Here is a 20,407-nt window from a genome sequence, read left to right as displayed (position 1 = left end):
AGCATCTCTTATAAACACCAGGGAGAAAATATTTTTTAAGGATAACCGTGTATCAGTCCTCATCTATCTTTCTTGCAGCAATTATGAATTACCTGAAGTGGTAATAGTAATAAAATTAAAATCTAATTAAATTTATTCTCTATTATAATGTCTCCATTAAAACTGAACACGAGTGTGTAAATAGTTCTAGTGTTAAAATTTTCCTATGGGGTATTTCTCCCACCACAACTACTGGTCTGCCAAGGGTGCCATACAATGACAGACAGCCATAATGTGTTATGGCTGACCTGATCTAATGTCATGATAGCCTTGCTTCAAAACAGGAGGTTGGACTAGACAATTACCTTCAACCAATATTTCTATTGACTCTGATTTTTTCTTTTTTTGCCAGACATAATCTGTTACTTTTCACAGCTATCCTTTCACTTACTCACTGAAGTCAATAAAACATTTTTTTACTTCCAAATGGGGAGAACTCTGCGCTTGTACTTCCACCTACCTGTTGTATTTTTCAGAAATGTCCATTTCAGGTGAAGGTCCCCTCTGGTACAGCCAACCAGCAGTCTCTGCTTTTACACCTCTGGATATATGTACATCATTCTTTAACTAGCATGCTCCATAAGGTATGTATATGGTGTATCTCTTTGGATAACCCATTCACATAACAAATTCACAGAATGAAAACCCTCCATCTGCTGAGGGTTTTGAATCTGCTATTTGTAAACTGGCAGATTACAAAGCTGAGCAGCATCATTTTGATCATCTACTCCTGAATAACACAAGCCACAGGACTCCCCTGGGTGTTTTCAGCTGACACAGAGCTACCAGTTTCAGGCATTCTCTTGGGAAATTGGGCAAGTGGCTTTGATCTACCCTAGGCTGAGAAGAGAACAAAACTCTGCGCTTCCCCTCACAGTACTCAAATCGTTAAGTGACTCCATGAATGTGGGTGACACCTCTGCAACGTCTTCCAGGCTGAGAGAGTTAGGATTGTTCAGCCTGGAGAAGAGAAGGCTCCAGGGAGATCTAATTGCAGCTTACCAGTACCTGAAGGGGCCTACAGGAAAGATGGAGAGGGACTGTTTATCAGGGAGTGTAGTGACAGGACAAGGGGTAATGGGTTTAAGCTGAAGGAGGGTAGATTTAGATTAGATGTTAGAAAGAAATTCTTTACTGTTAGAGTGGTGAGGCACTGGAACAGGTTGCCCAGAGAGGTTGTGCAGGCCCCATCCCTGGAAGTGTTCAAGGCCAGGCTGGATGAGGCTTTGGGCAACGTGGTCTAGTGGAGGGTGTCCCTGCCTGCAGCAGGGGGGTTGGAACTAGATGATCTTTAAGGTCCCTTCCAACCCAACCCATTCTAAGATTCTATGTTTTAAGAGACCAGAGTGAGTTATATGCCCATTCCCAGGAAGGGGGAGTTGATGTGTAAATCCAGGATTTCAGGTATGAACCCATTCAAGCATTTAAGCCAGGGCTGCAGTGAGACACAACCCTTGGAGAGAAGCTGCACTGAAAGCATGATTCCTGCAATTCCTATCAGCCTGCTGTCAAACACTCTGGTTCCTGGCAGCCACCCTCCTGGGGGTCTAACTCACCCCCTTTTCCTCGGCTGGGGAATCTAGGTATCTACCTCAGCCTTGGAAACCTGCTCCCAGAGCCAGCTCCTGTGAGTTGGGATTGGTAATGCCCAGTGCTCCCACACTTACAGCTCTCTGATGGTTTCACCTTAGAAGTAGACCCCAAGCCACCTCCTAACCTTCTCTTCACTGCACAGACCGAACAACCCAAGACTTTTATCGTACTGCTTTGCTTTAACTATCCTCAGACATGCCTCCAAGCCCTTTTCAATTTACTAATAAGGCAAGCAGACTACGTGCAGTACCAGCACTCTGACCGAAACCCACCAATTGCACAGGGAATTTACGTTCTGGTTAGACACATAAAGCCCTGACCCTGCAAGCACTTGAAGGTGCATTTAACTTCATGACCAAACATTGTCCTGCAGCAAGGCTGCCACCACCACCTGATTGTATGTAATTTAGATTCTGAACTGCTCTCAAAGTGCCTCCTTTCATTGTGACCTGCACAGACAACTTCAAATCTAATTTACGGTGTTGAGAGTCACACGTCAGAAATCTAAAGCAAATAGTGTGAACATCAGCATCACTGTTAAACTTTATTCCAGAAAGCCCTTAAGGAGTCAAAAATGCTTTGTTGAATGGTCTATAAAATTTTAAGTTACTTTTATTCAATTCTGCAGTGTTACTGCACTCTATTCCTTCCACCACAGTCCATTAGATTTATACCAACAAACAACCTGACCTCGGTAGCCTTTCTCAGTCCAGTCAGCGTAATGATTTGTAAGCTTTACCTGGAAGAGTCGGAGAGCTTTAACCAATCCACCAACTTCATTCTTCAAGGAAAACACCACGGCTGTCTTTCCACCTTCAGAAACAGATTCGCCTTTCCCGTTTCCCTTATTCCCTTTCTTTTCCTCATTTTTCCCAGAACTCGATCTGTTTAGCTACAAACGGACAAAGAACAGCATCACCTCAGATGCAAATGGGCATTTCCTAAAATTAAGTCCTTTTATGCAAAGAGAAATTTTTGTTAGAAAATAGGTGAATGGAACTCATCCAGACTTAATTTAAAAGGTAACGCATTTACTTGAAACCAGAATCCCAGGTCAAAGGCAGTTGTTAGACAAGATTGTGTGAGAGGCCAGTCCATAAAAAAAAAAGGTTAAGGAAAAGCATATGAATGTTTGGGATACAAATATGATGCTATTTTTAGGGCAATGCTATCATTAGTAACAAATATGAGTTAAACAGAGATGGTCTGAATTACTGCAAAGCTTGCAGTGATGCTATTCTAACCTGTACCAGTCAATTTATGATGATTTACACCAGTCTATACTTTTGTATTAACCATTAAATTTAAAACATAAAGTTTATGTTCTCTGTTGTAGTACGATTAACGTTGTCATGCAACGTCATTTTTCCTGAGAAAACAAAACCTTTGTTGCTTATAAAATCAAGCACAGAAATACAAGCCTAGACTGTACCTCCTGTAGAAGATGAGCTGGCTGAGGAACTCAATAAAGTACAGAAAATCACACCATCCTTAGCCACTCCTACATTATTCTCTCAACTTGAGGGTCTAAGACTGCTCTAAGCCAAATTTCAGCCAGCGTTTTCCAAAAAATCTGATTTTATCAGCTTAAATCTTGCCAAGATGCCAACAGTACAGTCTTTATAGACAACTGACCATGATTTAAAAGGAAGAGTCTGCATTTTCCAACACCCAGGTTGTGACTCCTGGGGAAAGTAAATCTCCAGTGAGATGCTAACGGCTTTTTTATTATCCACAATATAGCCACTAAAAAAACATGAAGATAGAAATTAAGAATCATAAACAACTATTCTACATGGATTAAATTGTCCAGCAGCTTACAAAAAACAACCCAAAAATGAATGACGTTTTTAAACAGGTCTCATAATACTTGATAAAAGCCAAGTTAAATCTCTACTCTTATTTTTTGCTTGCAGATAGGTTATCCCACTTGCATAATGTCTGTGGACCTGCAATGATGGACATTAGCAAAGGGTCTCACTGTGCTTCTATATTTTTCAAGATTTTATGAAGGGCTTTGTGATGCAGCAAAAAAATAGTAAGCTTCAGTCTGATTCCTTTTCAAACTGAATTGTATAAAATGGTTCTTAAAAATTGATATCGCTGACAGTGACAAGGTATTTGGAATACATCTGTCTTAATGCATTCACACGGTTCATGCCCAATTAGTTTACTTTTTTATCCAATCCTAGTCCCCTCTGAAATATCTCCCTCTACTGAATAGAGCACTCACAGCTCTCAAGCCAGCTCCCACTGGATCTTCTGAGATTTTTTTTAAGGTACAAAAATATGCTGAATTAAAAAGAGGGCTAGCTAAAATGCATAATCTTACCAAAAGCCACTCTTTAAATGGCACAGGTTAAACCAGCCACCCTTAAACTAGTTACTGGACATGCTAAAAAGTCTCTGTGGTCTTTCCTCATCGTTTATTCAACTACACAGAAAAGGTCTGGAAAAGAATTATGTTTGCAAACTGATACATGAAGGGTTTCAAACATGTTTATTTTTTAGTAATTGAGCTTACATGATTCTGCTCAGTAGGAGGTTTGCTCAGGAATAGTTTAGGGGAAGGTCACTTTTGTTTTAACTTCAATAATATTTGGGATTTGACTGAGGCATTTTCATGTACATCAAGCACACAACCTCCACATGAAGTAACAAAGATGCTATTTTCATAGCATCCAGGACTTTTCACTGTGTGCTGCTTTCTGGAAGCTGTGTACCGAGGATCATGTAGTCAAATGAGTGCCTGAGAATCTGAATACCATCAATTCCTCTGGGAAACAACAGCACTTGGCACTTTCCAAGACTGCCACAGGTTCCCTAATAGTCTCAAATGAGTGTTACCTGAAGTGATGACTGAAAGACCCTCTCAAGCATATAAAAACTAGAATACCTATTTATTATGAGCCCAGTAGAAGAGGCTATGATATTGCAAGAACTCAGATCTTACCAGCCATGCTCATTAGTACACATCCTAATTAAATAATGAATAGCAGATCAACTTTCCTAATGAAAATGAATTATCTGGAGCAAGCGCCAAGTACTCAGAAATAAAAGTCAACTATAGCAAAACTCAGTGAAGAAAGTAACTCAAATATAAAGACAGTAAAACAAATTTATCCCATTTAATTCAATATTTCCAATAGAAATAAAGCATGTATAAACAGGGATGCTTCTCATTTTACTATAAAGACAATACGCCAGCTCACAACTGATACAAACTTGTGCATTCTGTTGGTTTTACTCAAGTGATCTGAATCTTCATGTGCTGCAAAATTTTATAGGAGGCAAAGTCTTCATGATCCTAAATATTTCACGTATTCAGAGCATGTAATATTACTGGTACCTATTAAGATTCTTCATTCTTATTAAAGTACACCTATTCAAATACATTTCCCTGTAAGCATGCAGAAGTTTATCCCGTGCCTGACACCACCCAACCACCCGTTGCACCCGCACTGTCACCTTACAGAGATTGTTTCTCCCTCCTGACAGGGTTTTCAACAGGGAAACTGCACATCCTCTATATGATGCTCCCACACGTTCTCACAGCCCGGCTAGCTGCCTGAAGCTGGAAAAACCCCGAAGCCAGCTGCTCAGCAAAGAAAGTGCCACAGGCACCAAGGCAGCATAAATGCATGTCACTTGTGTGTTGCCAAAAACGTTTTACACACCGTGCTGTGAGGTTCTAAGTGCCTTAAAAAGGCAGATTCTGCTGACACAGCACTTAGTGCACACAGTTGGCAGGACTAATCACAGACTTTCAAAATTCAAGCGTTTAAAAACACCTGAACTGGACCCCAATGCTTTTATATTCTCCCAATAGCAATATGGTTAATTTCGGTAGTAAAAGCTTTAATTTCTAAAGAAACTTTCATTATTGTTTGAAGGCGCATTGAAGGCAGCGTTTCGAATGAGGACCACTTAGACTGCAAAATGAGTTTCACCGGTCCCCGTACCTGCTGAGAAGCTGTTTACATGCCCCTCAGCCCCGAGGGGCTCCCCTCGGCCTCCCCGGCACCGGCCCCTCGGGCGGACCCGCCCGCCTCGCAGCTCCCCTGGCCAGCGGCTCCCACCTCCTGCTCCCGCCGCCGGGGATGGGCCGGCGGAGAAGCCCCGCTCCCAAGCCCCGCCACTTACGGTGAGGCTGCCGACGGCGGGGCGCTCCTCCGGCAGGGCCGAGTCCAGCGAGAAGCCCCTCCGCGCCCAGTACTTGCTGGAGAACATCATCATGGCGGGCTGCATGGGGCCGGCCGGGCGGGCGAGGGGCAGCGCCGCGCTCTGCCCGCTTCGCCCCGCGGCGGCTCCTTTTATACGCCCCCGCGGAGACTGATGGAAACCCGATTAGGGGAGACCCGTCTCCGGGTGACGAGAGCCGCCGGCAGATGAACGCCCACGGTCCCCGCTTACCTCAGCCGCCGCCGCGCACCGCCAGCGCCGCCGGGGCGGGACGGGACGGGTAGCGGTGTCGCCTCTGGGCGCTGCCCAGCTTCGTCGCCCGCGCCCCGGCAGGAGCCCCCCAGGGCCGGGAGGGCAGCGGGCGCCCCGGGGGAAGCTGTGCCGATCGCAACCCGCTGTGGAACGGCTCCCCCCGCCCGCCCCCAGGGCACGGCAACACCTTCACCTTCCCCTCACACCGCTGCCCGGCGCGGCCCCGCGGTGAGGCACAGCTCTGGGCCGGCAGCGGTCACTCGGCCCGGCCGCCTAACTCGGGCAGGGTAACACCGCTTTGAACCCAACCCGGGGCAGCCTGCCCTCTCCCCGCCACCGCGGGCAGCAGGGCCGGGCAGGGACCTATGACGGCCCCAGGAGCTCTGGGTGGCCCTGAGGAGGAATAGGCCCAGCCAGGACACGGGCAGAACACCAAAGAACAGCAGGGACTGAGTTTCTACACAGAAACGTTGCGGTGCGATTCTGACATGAGAAATTCTTCGATGTAGAAACTCATCTCTGTCCCTTTTCTAGAGTACTCCTTTGAAAAAAACTTAGGCTGGTTCAGAGAAGATCTATTAAGGGATGGGAATTATATCTTGTAATGAAAGACTTAAGGTACGTTACATATTGAAGGGTAATTGGCGACATGCAAAGAGCACTTCACTGAAGGAGAATGCCTAAATGGAGAAATCTTTTCAGTCAAGACAGCAATGACTGTGGTTTCTGCCTGAGCTGTGCAAGGGCCAGACTCCCATCGTAAGACTCTCTTCTAACCACAACATCAATAAAGCAATTAATCACCTATGAAGGTAAAACAATCACATACAGAGCCTGGAGGTCTTTTATATTTATATGTATATGACAACTTCACTTGTCTCTGAAATACTCATGTCTCTGGGGTAAAGACTTACTTATTTTTAAGAATTTGTTTACTACTTAATTTCAGACTACTACAAACTCAGAAACAGTAATTGAGCAGAAGGTAACTTCAGAAACAATAACTTGACTGCAATGTTAAGGTAACATCTCAGTCTCTTAAAATTACTTGTGAAATTGTTTTAGGATTTTTAATTTCTCTTCCACTAACATTCTGAGGTCAAACACTCGTTTTGTCACTTTCTCACCCTATTATTTTCCTCCCCGCATCTCGCATTTCCCAAAACTTTTCCATGACCTACTTTGAATAAATAGGTGCCCTTATAGAGTGTGGGACTGAACAACGTTGGATTAGGAGCACTATTGCAGTAAGTTTCCTTCAAATACACACACCGTTTTCTCTCTCCCAACACACCAGGCGGGAGGAAACGTGACTGCTTCCCCTTGCGAGTTGCCAGTGGTGTTTTCCCCTGCCTCCTCCCCCGACAGGGGCAACCTAGCTGAACGCAACATCGGCATCATGCGGCCTTAACTTGGTACACATATAGATCACATAGATTGAGAGGAAGAAGTTTAAATCAGATCCACTGAAGCAGAGACACTGAGCAGGGAGCTGCAGAAGGCAAGTAGCAGGAAGTATCACTCATAGTGCTGAGCTTGATGTCACATCTAACTCAGCTGCAGAACGCCTCGCCTCAGAACCTCAATGCCTTTAGCCCTGCTAGACTTAGCATCTTATAACTAGCATTTACGTATCTGCGTCATTTTAAGAGCAAGATGAATTCTGCAAAGAGACCAACATAGAAGCACAACAGAAGATTTGAGTCTGTTTCATAGCTTCCATGGAATATCAGGGAATCGTACCGTTTATCACAACTAACAAAAACCAGCAAAAGCTTCCAGTCTAAACTGGCCCTTGCCAGTCAGATGAGCCCCTTCTTAAAATGGGTGGTCATGTGAGATGTTAAGGACCAGGACAGGTTCACAGCTGCCTCAGAACTCGTGGGAGGCCTGAAGCAAATCCTTCTAGCCTCACTTTTCCAGAGTTTCCCATGAGTGAAGCGTAGTGAGTATCCTTTCTTCTGCTTGACAAAAAGGTTGTAATAAAATTTGGTTCCTCTACCTGCTCTTGTAATGCAAAACAATCATCTTCATTATGCTAACACGCAAAGTTTTACTTCATTGTCCCAGTTCAGGGAAGGCATGTCTGTATGTGATAACTTAGAATACAAGACTGAACTATCAAGAGATATTCTCTCTCATGTTTATTCATTATTTTAAATACTGGGAAAGCAAGTTGGAGTCTTTGGACTTTTATATTCCTACCTGCTACGCCTGAGATATCTAGACACAGTTCCTGCAGCTGAACAATTTATGAGAGTGAGATCACTTAGCACTCTCTGAATGCTCCAATGACAAAACCAAGCTCTACTGAGCAGGCTTTTCTGCTACCGGCATGGCAGAGCACGATTTTATCTACTGGTAGATGCTAGCTCTACAGCTGGGACATCACACAAACCAGTGACCCTGCAACCCAGTAGCCTTGCTATCTCTCACAGCTCTGTGTGGTAACCAGAGCATGGCAAAGGTTTTCTGTCTGTCATAGCCTCTTCAGGATGACTCATGAATGCAAAGCAAACAAAGGTACATTATGTTAGCAGGTACTGTGTAACAGGCAGGGAAGACTCAAATGATGCAATCGTAACCATGCTGCCTGCCTATGAATTCCACAGGGAGACCGATTCTCCCTGGAGAGGAAGTTCTTCTTTTGCAACTTGTATTTTGTAGGTGGACTTCCCCATATCAGTACCAGATTAAAGGACACACGTTTATGGACTGAAAATGTTTGTTTCTTCTTTGTTCTAGCTACAGTACAACAGAGCTGGTATATGGCTCTGGGATTACTGCTAAACTACAGGTTTTGTTTAGAGTTTGACTATGGTTCACAGTGCCATATACGCAACACAAGTGAACACTTAAAATCTCTGGCCAAAAAATTGGAAGTTCATTGAAGCAGCTATTCAAAAGTATCTGGTTTAGAACATATGTCAGGGTGCCACACGACAAACTTACTTCACTTTGGGAGATGGTGTTAATGTTGATAGAAATACAGGTAGCTGTCTAGCACACAGACATAAGCTTACTTTTATATCTAAAAGGTATCTTATTGACTATAATCAGGAACTCTAAGATCTTCTTTAGTTTACACACATTTGTTTTCCTCTCCTCCTATGAGAAAATAGAGTCACCGTTGTCTGAACTCCTAAGCTACACACTTTTTAAGCTTAAAAAAATGCAGAATTCTCAAGTGGAAATTTAACTCTAAATTCAAAGCAAGTCTGTGAGATGTTTTCAATGTTTGAGTCACTTTCCCCTGTTAGAGATACTGACTGTCCATTTCAATATAGTTTTCCTTAAAACTATTTGTAACATTTACCATAGTTTGATGACATTTACTAGCAACCTGAAGACCTTCCATTTGATTTTAACAGGAGGATAAAGTTCACAGTGCAGAGTAACTAGTATACACCAAGAAATCATCTGAATTTACCTCTGGCTCTCCTAGATCACAACCAAGTCTTTGTCTCCAGGCATGCTACAGCAAGGAGAACTTTCAAGTCATAGTGTGGCAGAATGGGGAAAGAATTTGAGCTATGGAAAGTATTAAAAAGCATGAAGAAAGGTGGACTTCACAAGGATCTAGAAATGAAAAGAACATTCATAGAATCATAGAATGGTTTGGGTTGGAAGGGACCTCAAAGACCTTCTAGTTCCAACCCCCCTGCTGCGGGCAGGGACACCCTCCACTAGACCACATTGCCCAAAGCCCCATCCAACCTGGCCTTGAACACTTCAGGGGCGGGGGGGCATTATTCAATGTAAGGTTAAAAAGGCAAGGAGGAGAACAGATACTCTTAATGCAAGAAGCGTTGACACAAACAGAAAACAGAAGTCTTGATACCTAACCAAATCATCATGTATTTGGTAAACCAAGGACTTTGTGAAATACTTTACAAGTAGACTAGTCAAACAGGCTTCTTACAACAAGGAAAGATGTACAATCTGTTTCCAGATTATCAAAGATACACACACCAACGCGAAAGTTCATTTCAGAGTGAGATAGGTCTGCTGAAAAATCTGTGATGAGAACATAGACCTAATTTTTAAGTCTGGAAGATACGGGAAGCACAAGTTTTTAGGAAGCCAGCAAAATCATCCCAAGTTCTAATAGCACTAAGGGGATTTTAATCAACCAACAGCTGTTGGGAAACGATATCTACCAAATGATAGACTGGCTAGGAAGACGTGGGAATACAAATGATAAATTTTGATCCAGGATTTGGAAGAAAACAATGAAAGGAGAGGCTCCTGTAGATTTGATCAACAGAGAGGAACTAGTTGAAAATACGCAGAAGGTGGACTGTATGAAGAAAGAACATAAAATGAATTCACGATCTTCAGACGAAACAGAGTCAGAGAAGAAAGCAGAAACTGACAATTTCAGAAAAGAGGACTTCAGCAAATTCAGTTATTACAACATCCAAGGGGAGGAAACCTAGTGCAGAAAGACAACTCTTTCCTTGCTTCAGAAAAAAAATAGTTTCATCAGGAAACTGTTTCACTGTAGAGGAAGTGTAGTGTTCTACTACACTTTTACTAATAGTATAAATCATTAGTTTGTCATTACCTTCAATTCAAAAAAGCGGCTTACAGGAGATGAAAACTAGTACCGAGCTACTAAATACAGGCAGCATGGCAGATTAACACATAGACAAAGGCGGTAGTACAAAATTCAAAGTAATTACTACAGGACATCAAATGCAATTTTTTCCAGCAGCCAGAAGAATTGAAGTATTAGACCATTACTGAACATGAGGAAAGGACAAACCAGAAAAAAACTTAAAATGACATTATCTAAGTATTTAATGCCTTTTTTTCTTTTCTTTCATCATTCTTTGTTGAAAGAATCAACTGTGACCAGGGGTCTATCATAATTAATAGTAAGGGGAGAGAGGTAAGCTCTTAGCATTTAACAAGATAAAACAATGTTGGAGAATACTTGGGTAAGTGATCATAGCCAATGTTTTGGAACACAAGCCACACTTACAGAGCAGGCTCATTAAATCTCTGCTATCAATAACTATTTTAAGAACTCAAGGGATGGACAAGTGACAAAAGACTGGGAAAGGCCAAAATTATGTCCATTCTCAAGAAGATATTGGGGAGGAAGAAGGCCTGAAGAATTATGGACCAGCCTAATTTCATTTGTTTGAGAAAACAGAAGTACCGAAATTATTTGTAAAGACCTAGAAGATAACAGATGATTAAACAGTCAAGATGGCTTCGCTGAGAACAAATTGAGTCAAGCAAATCTCATTTCCTCTTATGACAGTGCTGTGGACCAAAGCAAAGCAATCCATGTCATTCATCTTGATGGCAGCGAAGCATTTGGCATGGTCTCTCATAACATTCTCACAAGACAGATAAGGAAACCAAGTCCAGATGAAACAAATAGATTGGACAAAGAGTGGGTTCACTGTTAAATGGCAGGGGACAGAGAACGGGAGAGCCACAAGCATGTACTCTCACTGCTATACTATTTAATAATAGCCTAAGTGACCGCATAGAGACCGCTCGTAAACTCCCAGACTGTATCTACCTCAGAGATGCTGTAACAGTTACAAAATTTAAAAAGATCTTGGTGGGGGGGAGGACTACCTATAGATGACCAGCTGCACAATTACAAGATAAAGCAGAGTTCACATGAATGGAGTCAGAAGTTACAGAAGATCACCAGCTGCCTGTGACCATTCAGTCTGCCCTGGAAGTCTACACCTGTAAAGTGCTTGCATAATAGACCGTGGGATCTACAAAGGTATGCTCCAAACAGATTAGACAAGCATCTGGCAGAAGACAGACATGCCTTCCAACAAGAGATAGTCTAGCTAGTTTATTATTTACGAGCTTTTAAAAATGCCTTCCAATATTGCACATACATGTTTTTAACAAACTTGCTGTATGTATATACTTAGGTATATACCTCATGGTGGAAAAAAAAAGTGTGGTATGATTGATCTGGCTAAAAGTGAAAAAGTCTGAAACTTATCAGCTCCTTTATGTGGTTCACCATACACTGCACAAATGAATCATACCAGCATAAAAGATGTAGCGGCACAGGGCAGAGAACAAGGTAGTGCCACTTTTGGTAGCAGTAGTTGTACTGTTTTGTTGCTTGAGGAATTATCAAGTCCCTGAACCCGAATACCTGTACTTTAAAGACTTTCTTGATCTCCTGCATCAGTTACTTTAACAGTAAAACCTGAAGAGTGTGTGGAAGCTCTCCAAGACCAATGCCCAGAGGAGCACGTACCTAACCAATTACATTGGTCCCACGTAATCTGGACCAATTCATACATCAAAAGTGTTTTGGAAGAGTTTCTGGTGTTGCATCTCATTGAACTATGACAAGCAACAGAACAATTGAAGTTGCCCAGGCATCTGCCTGCCGACGGGCAGTAGTGAACGAAATCCTCTTTGTGCTTTGCTTGTGGGAGCAGCATTTGCTCTCCCTGTTAAATTGTCATTGTCTCACTCTGTGAGCCTTCTGGCCTTCCTTCTATTTTCTGCCCATCCCACAGGAGAGAGGAGCAGGCAAGAGGCTGGGTGGGTGCCTGGATGCTGGCCAGGGTCAACCACACCACACACAGAGAGAACACAAGTGACCACCACTTGCTGAACTAATAGCCTGGGCAAAAAAGTCAAGCTCTACACAACGTGGCTCTGCTGTTAGTTGGTTAATAACACAATGCATACGTAGAAACAGTCTAAGAACTAATGTTCAGGTAGGGTACACATAGCCTGTACAATCAAAATATATACTATAATCGAATTCCTTTAAAACATAACCCATCTAGAAGACTTCATTTATTTTAATTACATGGACAGTTTGAAATATATATTTGATTCAATTTTGAAATTCATTTTGAATTAGGCAAAAAGTGACATCCTAACAGCATATTTTTGGTTTGCAATTCATCAGAAAATTCGATTTGTGCCAAAGACATAGTTATTCGACATCAAAAAATAACACATTCTTTAAAAAAGTTTAAGATTAGAATCCCCACTTAAATGAAATTCAAGCTTAATTTATACGAGGCCTGCACTGCAATAAGATCACTTAATTGAATAGCAGACGTTATCAAGCCTCACTAAACATGGAGCATAATTCATCTTTTAACACCGTAAAAGGTATTTGAAAGCATCATTAAATCAAATATAATAGCACACATATATGAAATCTGTCTGTGAAGTGCTCAGTTACGTATCTGTGTCTCTTACCACCTTATTAATGCTCATATAGAGTCATGTTAACTATTGAGCTAGTTACAGGTACATAAATGCACGTTGAGAACCAAGGGTTAGGATTTCCTGCTTTAATCCCAGCCACTATAGAGCAGCTCATGGAATTTCTCCGGTAAGAACAAGCACTGACCTCTCTGCCACAATTCTTTCACACGGACAGAGACAGCACCAGCCACTGACTAGAAATGATCAGAAAACAGTCAACAGATTTGAAAAATATATTAAGATATTTAGCCAGCCACAGACAACATTGTGTTACCAGCCACTTTTCTACAGGCCGCAAACCAAACTTGAGTTTTAAGTTGCATCTATATAAGAATATTGACTAGAACCGCATCTGAGGAACAGTTAACACATTTCTTGAACAAGGCTGAGGAATAGTTAACGCATTTCCTAAACAAATGATTACTCCTGCACACAGCCCACTTAATTATTGTTTTCCAATCACATTTCTAACGTGAATCAATTCTCAGATGCACTTTTAAAATTTCACTAACCTCTTCAGCATTGTCATTTATCTTGTTTAACAAGGAACAGTTTGAGGAGAACATAGATTTTCCCTACAGAAATTCAATCCCAAACTTGGTAAGGCTTCATTTGCATCACACTAGGATACATGGATCGTGCTGGCAGTACCAGAACTTGTTCACAATCCAAATTCTGAATGCTGAGTCATTTACAATAAAATCTTTTTTTCAAGTTAGGCAAGAGTCTTGTAACTGAAAATTATTTAGCGAAGTGAGGAAAAAGTGCCTTGCTTATTGTGAACTTTACCTCAAAAAGTGGAAGCTAGAACACCACTTTTTACAGCTTTTTGAAAAGTTTCAACAATGGAGGTTTGATTCGGTGCTCAAGAATATATTTGAAAGTAGCGAGGAATCCGATTCCTCAGTGCTTTGTCTGACTGGGGCCAAAGAATTTTGTAGAGTAATGTGAGGAAAAACTAGAGAATAATTGAAGAGGCACCATCAGCATCTTAAATTTGTCCACTAGAAAAATGCAAAAGTTTTAAGAAAAAGACTTGTTAGCGACAAAATTGGCCTTACTGAATATTAACACCTTAATTTTAATTGAACTAGAAATCAAAAAAAAATGTTGCTAATAACATCACAGTATTCCCACCTCTGGTTCTTAAAGCAATCAGGACCTGTTCTAACACATATGTAGCCTTTATATTCTTTAGGAAGATTACCTACAACAACAAATACAGAACCTCCACACCCGACATGGGTTTGAAGGCCACTGGGGGCAAACACAGGCATTCCAGATGAACAGGACAGATGCACATCTGCTAAATATATTCAATTTAACTGAAGCGTTAAGGGATTGCTATGGGCAATTTAGTATCATCCTTTTATAGTTTTTTAACCTCCCAGTATCAAAACTAGTCTTTAAACGTTCACATTGGTCCAAACTTCTAAGAAGCTTCAGCCAATTCTCCTTTTTGTAAGCTATCCTCTTGCCCTCAAACAGAAGGAAAAGAACCTCAGGAATGTACTGTCAAAACAAGTAAAATTGCCCAAAGAGGCGAAGTAAGAAAAAATCTCTCTTAAGGAGAGACCTACATAAATGTAATTTTTACCTTGGAACAGGTAACACTGGAATACTGCTACTATTGAAAAGTACAAAGTTTTACTCGCCCCCAAAAGATAATTAACTTCAAGTCAAGCCTTAAAAAAACCAGATCAGGTTTGCAGGAACTAAACAAGGATTGCCCCTTTTATAGCCTGACTACTGTAACAAAAAATGTATTCAAGAGTTGGTTCATATTTGTTAATTCTAAGCTATCTAAATAATTCACATACAAAAAATGTACACATCTAGAACCCCCAACCCATGGCATTTTTTCAGCCATCATGATCCTGATTAAAGCTTCTCATGGCGTTCGTAGTCTCAACTTAGACTAAATCCATCCCTAACAATCAGGAGTAGTTTCATGGAGGACGAGGTTGCTCTTGATTGCAACTCTTTGCAAGGCTGCCTGGCAGCAGGAAGGAAACTACAGATAACACTGTAGGGGCATTTGATCTTATTGTTGGGAAGCAAAGTGAGCCTAACTACTCCAAGCCTTCCACAGCAGCTGCTCACTGTTAATTTGGGAGCAACCTTCCCATCCTTAACATCCAAGTGCTTAATACAAAGGGAAGAGGATCAACAATTATACCTAAAAAACAAAGGCAAACTTTACTTTAAGGGCTGGTAGTATTCCTTAGCAGCCATAGCTGTAATTCTAGGAAATGAGAGAATTCCACTTAAATATGCTTTTCTTAAACATTTGAATATTGATGTTCAGTCAATTATGATTTTCTTCAAGATCTTAATAGGCTGCATATAATTTTTTGTGGCTGCATATCCTGAATGACCCAGAACCTCACACAGTTGACAGACTTGCCCATTGCATTTCTCAGTTTTAGACATTTCCCTCCCCTCTTCCACAGTTTCATTTTAACATAATTTTTGACAAAAACATTTCGCAAGTACACTTCAAAGTGAACTAGGTGCTCCAAAAATACTGAAACTAACTTGCTTAGTACATTTGAACCAAAACATTGATTACCTAAGTTCTACTGCCTTTATGTATTCTATGCCACGTTAAATGAACTGCAAAGCAGCACAATGCTCAACAGCTAACAAAGGCATGATGCTTCACAGTAATTTCCTGGCCAGGAAATGAAAGGCTATAGATATGCCGAGCTGTGAATCCTTGACTTTCATCACATAAGATTCCTCTTATTAACTGATGAGAGATAGCACATTGACGATATTAAAAACAAAAATCTATACTGATTCAGCTCTCCAGCGTTCATTCACAACTGGTGAGAGAAGTTTAATCAGGCCTCAGATTATTGTAACAACTTGATTTATCTATTAAAGCCTTTTTGTATTACTTGTATTTGCTTTAGATGGCACACATAACATTTGTAAAAGTAAACTGCTCCAGAAGAAAAGCAAGCTCCACCATATCCCACACATCAACTGCCTAGAGACAAAAGGCACGTTCCACTCTGTAACAGATATTCCCACTGCTCTTCATGACTCGCAAATACGTACTATCGATGGACTAACCGTTGTTAGCTATCCCCCTCTATCTCATGATCTTATATCAACAACCAGACAACTAGATTTTTTTCTCTAAATATGATTTAATTAAAAACACTAGATCAGCTTTGATTTTTATTTTATATATGTACAATAGTTACCAAATGAATACACTGAATCAGTTATGTTAAATTTCACATAACGTCAAAGGACATCAGCATGGCATGGAATAAACTCACACTGCCTTTTGCATATACAAAAAAAAATGCATTAGTGTTAATTGTGATTACTGTTGTGGTTTGTTGGGGTTTTTTTAATAACCTGCTTATTAATTCTCCAAATAATCTTGCCATAAAAAGTGTAAGTAGTTAATTGCTCAGTTAATATATTAGCAAAGAAACATTAGTAAAGTTTGCATGAAATCAATTGCAAAATTACCTCAAGTGTAGGACTTGAATGTATTCACATGAAAGTTACCTTCAGTTAGAAAAGTTTTCAAAAATAGCCCAAGTTGGAGCTGTGCATTAATTTGGTCAAACTGATTCATATGAATAAACAGTCAAGTTTATTCAGATATTGAAAATATGACTATCCTTTTTAGTATTCACAAACATTTGTGTATATAGTGTGTGTATGTGTGTAAATATATATATGCATATATAAAGTGAAGATATGTTAATGTAAAAATATACTGTTCATCCACTCCCAATTACACAAAATTCAGTATTTGGACATTAAACTGTCAAAGTATAAATGTCCATTTCAAATCTACATTCAACCAGCAACAAATACTTAGAAGTATTTTTGTAAACATTTGAGATAGGGAAAGCCCATTCATTTACAAAACGATCCTCCTTTAACTCATCAGCATCTCTTCAGCTTGAAAGTTTTGTATAGCAGCTTCAGCTGGCCTATTGTGAATCTGCTCAAATCAAAGAGCTCACACTGTCTTAGATCAATATGTGTGAAAGCTCAGCAAATGCAGAATTTTCAAATTCATTCTTCATCACCATCCATTTCCAGTTCACCAGCAAAAAGAAAATGCACTTGGCTACAAAAATATTAAGGAATGTTATTGAAAACAAAAGGCTATTTTGGTAGAAGAAACTACAAAAATAGTTAAGTTGAGTCATGTTGTAAAGCTTTAATGCAAGAGCATTACAGTACAGATTTTCTTTCCAACCTTAAAGCTTAAATCAACACCAAATTTAAATATCCATCTCTCAAGTGCTTGAAAAAAACGTGCTCAATAAAAGTCTTTCTTCAATTTAATGAACTGTAATTACGCAGGTGTCAGGCTCTGAGTCTCAGACATCTGTTGACTGCTGTCTCTTGTTCCATTGGCAGCAATTACAGGTGTTGAGATACTCTCATATGACGACTTCGGACAACTCAACACAGCTCCACTTTCATCCTCTCCAGTATCTGAATCTGGTGTTACAGAACTGCTTTCTATCCCCAGGATCTCACTAACTGCTTGAGGCAATTCCTAAAAAGGAGGAAGGGGGCAAAAAATAATTAAAAATCACTGTCATTAAACGAAAAAAGTTAAAAACAAAGTTGCCATCTCCCAGTCCTTCCCCCATCCCCAGTAACCAGCTATTCATCTGAATTTAGCTATACTGAAAGCATCTCTCTCAGCACTAGTTCCATTAATGTTACCATTTTCCGTATCTGCTTTTTGAAAAGACAGCAAAGGGGACAGGCTTAGGAATCAATTCCTGATTAACAATATAATCTTCATTACAAAAATAAAAGTCTGAACAACTATTATAATTACACTTCATGTTATTGAAACTAGTTTTATTGAGCGAGCCATTAGTTTCTGCCAAATAAGTCTGGTATGCTTTCAGTACAATGCACCTTCTCACCTCGTTTTTCTTGAGCACACTGAACATCAAATTACTTGTACTGAGGTTATCTAGTAAGAGTTAAGAAATCACAACCAAAAGGCACACTCCAGCTTTCCCCCAGTGAGCAATACTACTCAAAAACTAATCATTCCTGCTTACAGACTTTTAGAATAGATACAGCACATGCTTTATCACACCTAGGCATTTAGTTACTTTCAAGTCGTACATGTACGCTTACAGCCAACTACATACTTTCACTGTCTATAAATGCTCACAGTAGATACGTTCAAAATATCTTTACCTTGCAATTCATCATCTGCATAGAAATGGCTTCTGCTTTGCAGAGTATATATTCCACATCAATTTTCATAGACAGTTCATTGATATGCTGAAAATATATTCATAAAGAATAGTAAGTGTGATAAATGGTAAATAAGTTTTACTGTAAAATACACTTAATACAGTATTGCACTGCTAATAACTATCACCTTATAAGCTTGCCCCTTAAGCTATGGAATGCTAAACATACTCTATTTGCTTTGACAAATGGATACTGAAAGATGTAGTACACAACAGCTGGCTTTCACCAGGATCCAAGATCTCCAAGAGGAATCTATGGTATTTCTAAATGTGACAAACTCCTTGGTATCCCCCAAGCTCACATTTTCAAAGAGCTAACAAATAAGATTATAGAACAAAAAGCAAAAATTAAAATAAAAATACTAAGCAGTAGTCTAAGGGGGAGAATCGTTTTCCATCTGTTAATAATCTTATCACTAAACACAGTCATCAAATAAACCATTTTGAAAGCATGGAGGACAGACATTCAGTTCACATTTAACCATTCAGAAGATAGTATGCACCTTTTCCTCTCCTCAAACATATGAAATACAAACATATCGCATTAACTCCAAGAAGTTAATTAATATTTAAATAATGCATAAGAATTCAGTACCTTTAATATTTCATTAAAGCCATAGTGCTTGTCCATTATTTGCTGTTTTTCAGATTCTAAGATAGCACAACAAAGGAGAAGATGAAAATTTTGGCAAGGCAATTCTGTCCACATGACCTGTTAAAATATGAAAACCATTTTTTAAATGCTTATGCTTTTCCTCTGAAAAGAAAAACAGTTCTTGGAAAATAAGTAAGGCCTCAAGCCAAGTGGCTTAACTAACAAGAAGCTACTTTTGAAGGCAACTAAGTGTTTGTACTGTTATTTGAAATTTTTCTTTTGGCCAATTAGTGACAACTGCAAGTCTGAGTCACCAAATGCTTATCTAGTTATTTAAGACTTTGTGTCTACCAGGTTGTCCACTATAACTCTATTAAGCTGCTTGAGCTTGCAGTCTTTTCCATGTGTGTGTTCTGCTCATGTGAAATTCTCCTACTCAAAATTACTAACTACAAAGAAGTAATTAAAACTAACAAATCATTTCTGTGGCTTAGTGTGTCTGCATTAAGTGTGAATTGGTAGAAGCGCGTCATGCTCAGCAATCCCTCCAAAAGGTTCTAAAATTTATAGATAAGGTACTAAAATTGTCCCCAATCCCCTCGCTACAAGAGCCCAAATACATGGACAGGCAGGTGTTACTTTCTGACTGCAGCACAGTGGCTTTTGGTCCCACGGAGGCCACAGATAATCACTCTTGAGTTCACTGGGACTGAAATGCGCAACCTCAGTATTAAGACCCTATTTTAGCATGTTCATGAGAGTCAAATCTTAAAAAAAAAAAGTATTTGAAGAGAATGTGTGTGGTGGGCAGAAAGCTGGAGAACCATTTTGACAACAAAAAAGGAAACTAAAATTGTTTGCGTAAATTATTCTGACAAACACAAAGGGATAAAATCAATGAATTTATTCTCAGAAGAGGCAGGTAAAAAAAGCAGGCTCATGAAGATTCAGTCTTACTTCACTAGTAAAAATTTTCTTGCTTCATTCTTCATAGAACACTGCCTTAAAGCACAACAAGAGCTTATGCCAGAACTTTTATCACTAGTACACATAGCCTGTATACAGAATTGCATAAATCTGAAAGATACCCAAACCAAGTTCACCCAAAATAAAGTGCAATTAATCTTGAATGTTTCAATTAAGATTCAATTCACTCTGTCCTGAATTAAATTTTGTTATCTTTTTCAGGTATCCAATATTCTGTTAAAGCACCCTCTCACTCCAGGAAAAGAGCTGGAATGTAAATAGGCTG

General features: G+C 40.1%; 2 protein-coding genes across 3 annotated transcripts in view; both read right to left on the bottom strand.

The window, feature by feature from the left end:
• TPH2 (tryptophan hydroxylase 2) overlaps positions 1-5,885 on the bottom strand; it is a 49,690-nt gene extending 43,805 nt beyond the window's left edge. The window contains exons 1-2 of the mRNA XM_054843474.1: positions 5,776-5,885; positions 2,372-2,524 (exon numbers count right to left, since the gene is read on the bottom strand). Of these exons, the coding sequence (XP_054699449.1) occupies positions 2,372-2,524; positions 5,776-5,880 (258 nt within the window). The 5' untranslated portion in view covers positions 5,881-5,885. The remainder of the gene's footprint in view (positions 1-2,371; positions 2,525-5,775) is intronic.
• An 11,586-nt stretch (positions 5,886-17,471) lies between these two features.
• TBC1D15 (TBC1 domain family member 15) overlaps positions 17,472-20,407 on the bottom strand; it is a 36,923-nt gene continuing 33,987 nt past the window's right edge. For both annotated transcript variants that reach the window (XM_054802435.1, XM_054802512.1), the window contains exons 15-17: positions 19,156-19,272; positions 18,502-18,588; positions 17,472-17,836 (exon numbers count right to left, since the gene is read on the bottom strand). In XM_054802435.1, the coding sequence (XP_054658410.1) occupies positions 17,630-17,836; positions 18,502-18,588; positions 19,156-19,272 (411 nt within the window). In that variant the 3' untranslated portion in view covers positions 17,472-17,629. The remainder of the gene's footprint in view (positions 17,837-18,501; positions 18,589-19,155; positions 19,273-20,407) is intronic.

This window comes from Grus americana, chromosome 1 (assembly GCF_028858705.1).
Source record: "Grus americana isolate bGruAme1 chromosome 1, bGruAme1.mat, whole genome shotgun sequence".
In the NCBI taxonomy this organism is placed as follows: Eukaryota; Metazoa; Chordata; class Aves; order Gruiformes; family Gruidae; genus Grus; species Grus americana.
The sequence above is the reverse complement of the archived record's forward strand: the minus strand, read 5'-3'. Positions and strand labels throughout refer to the sequence as shown.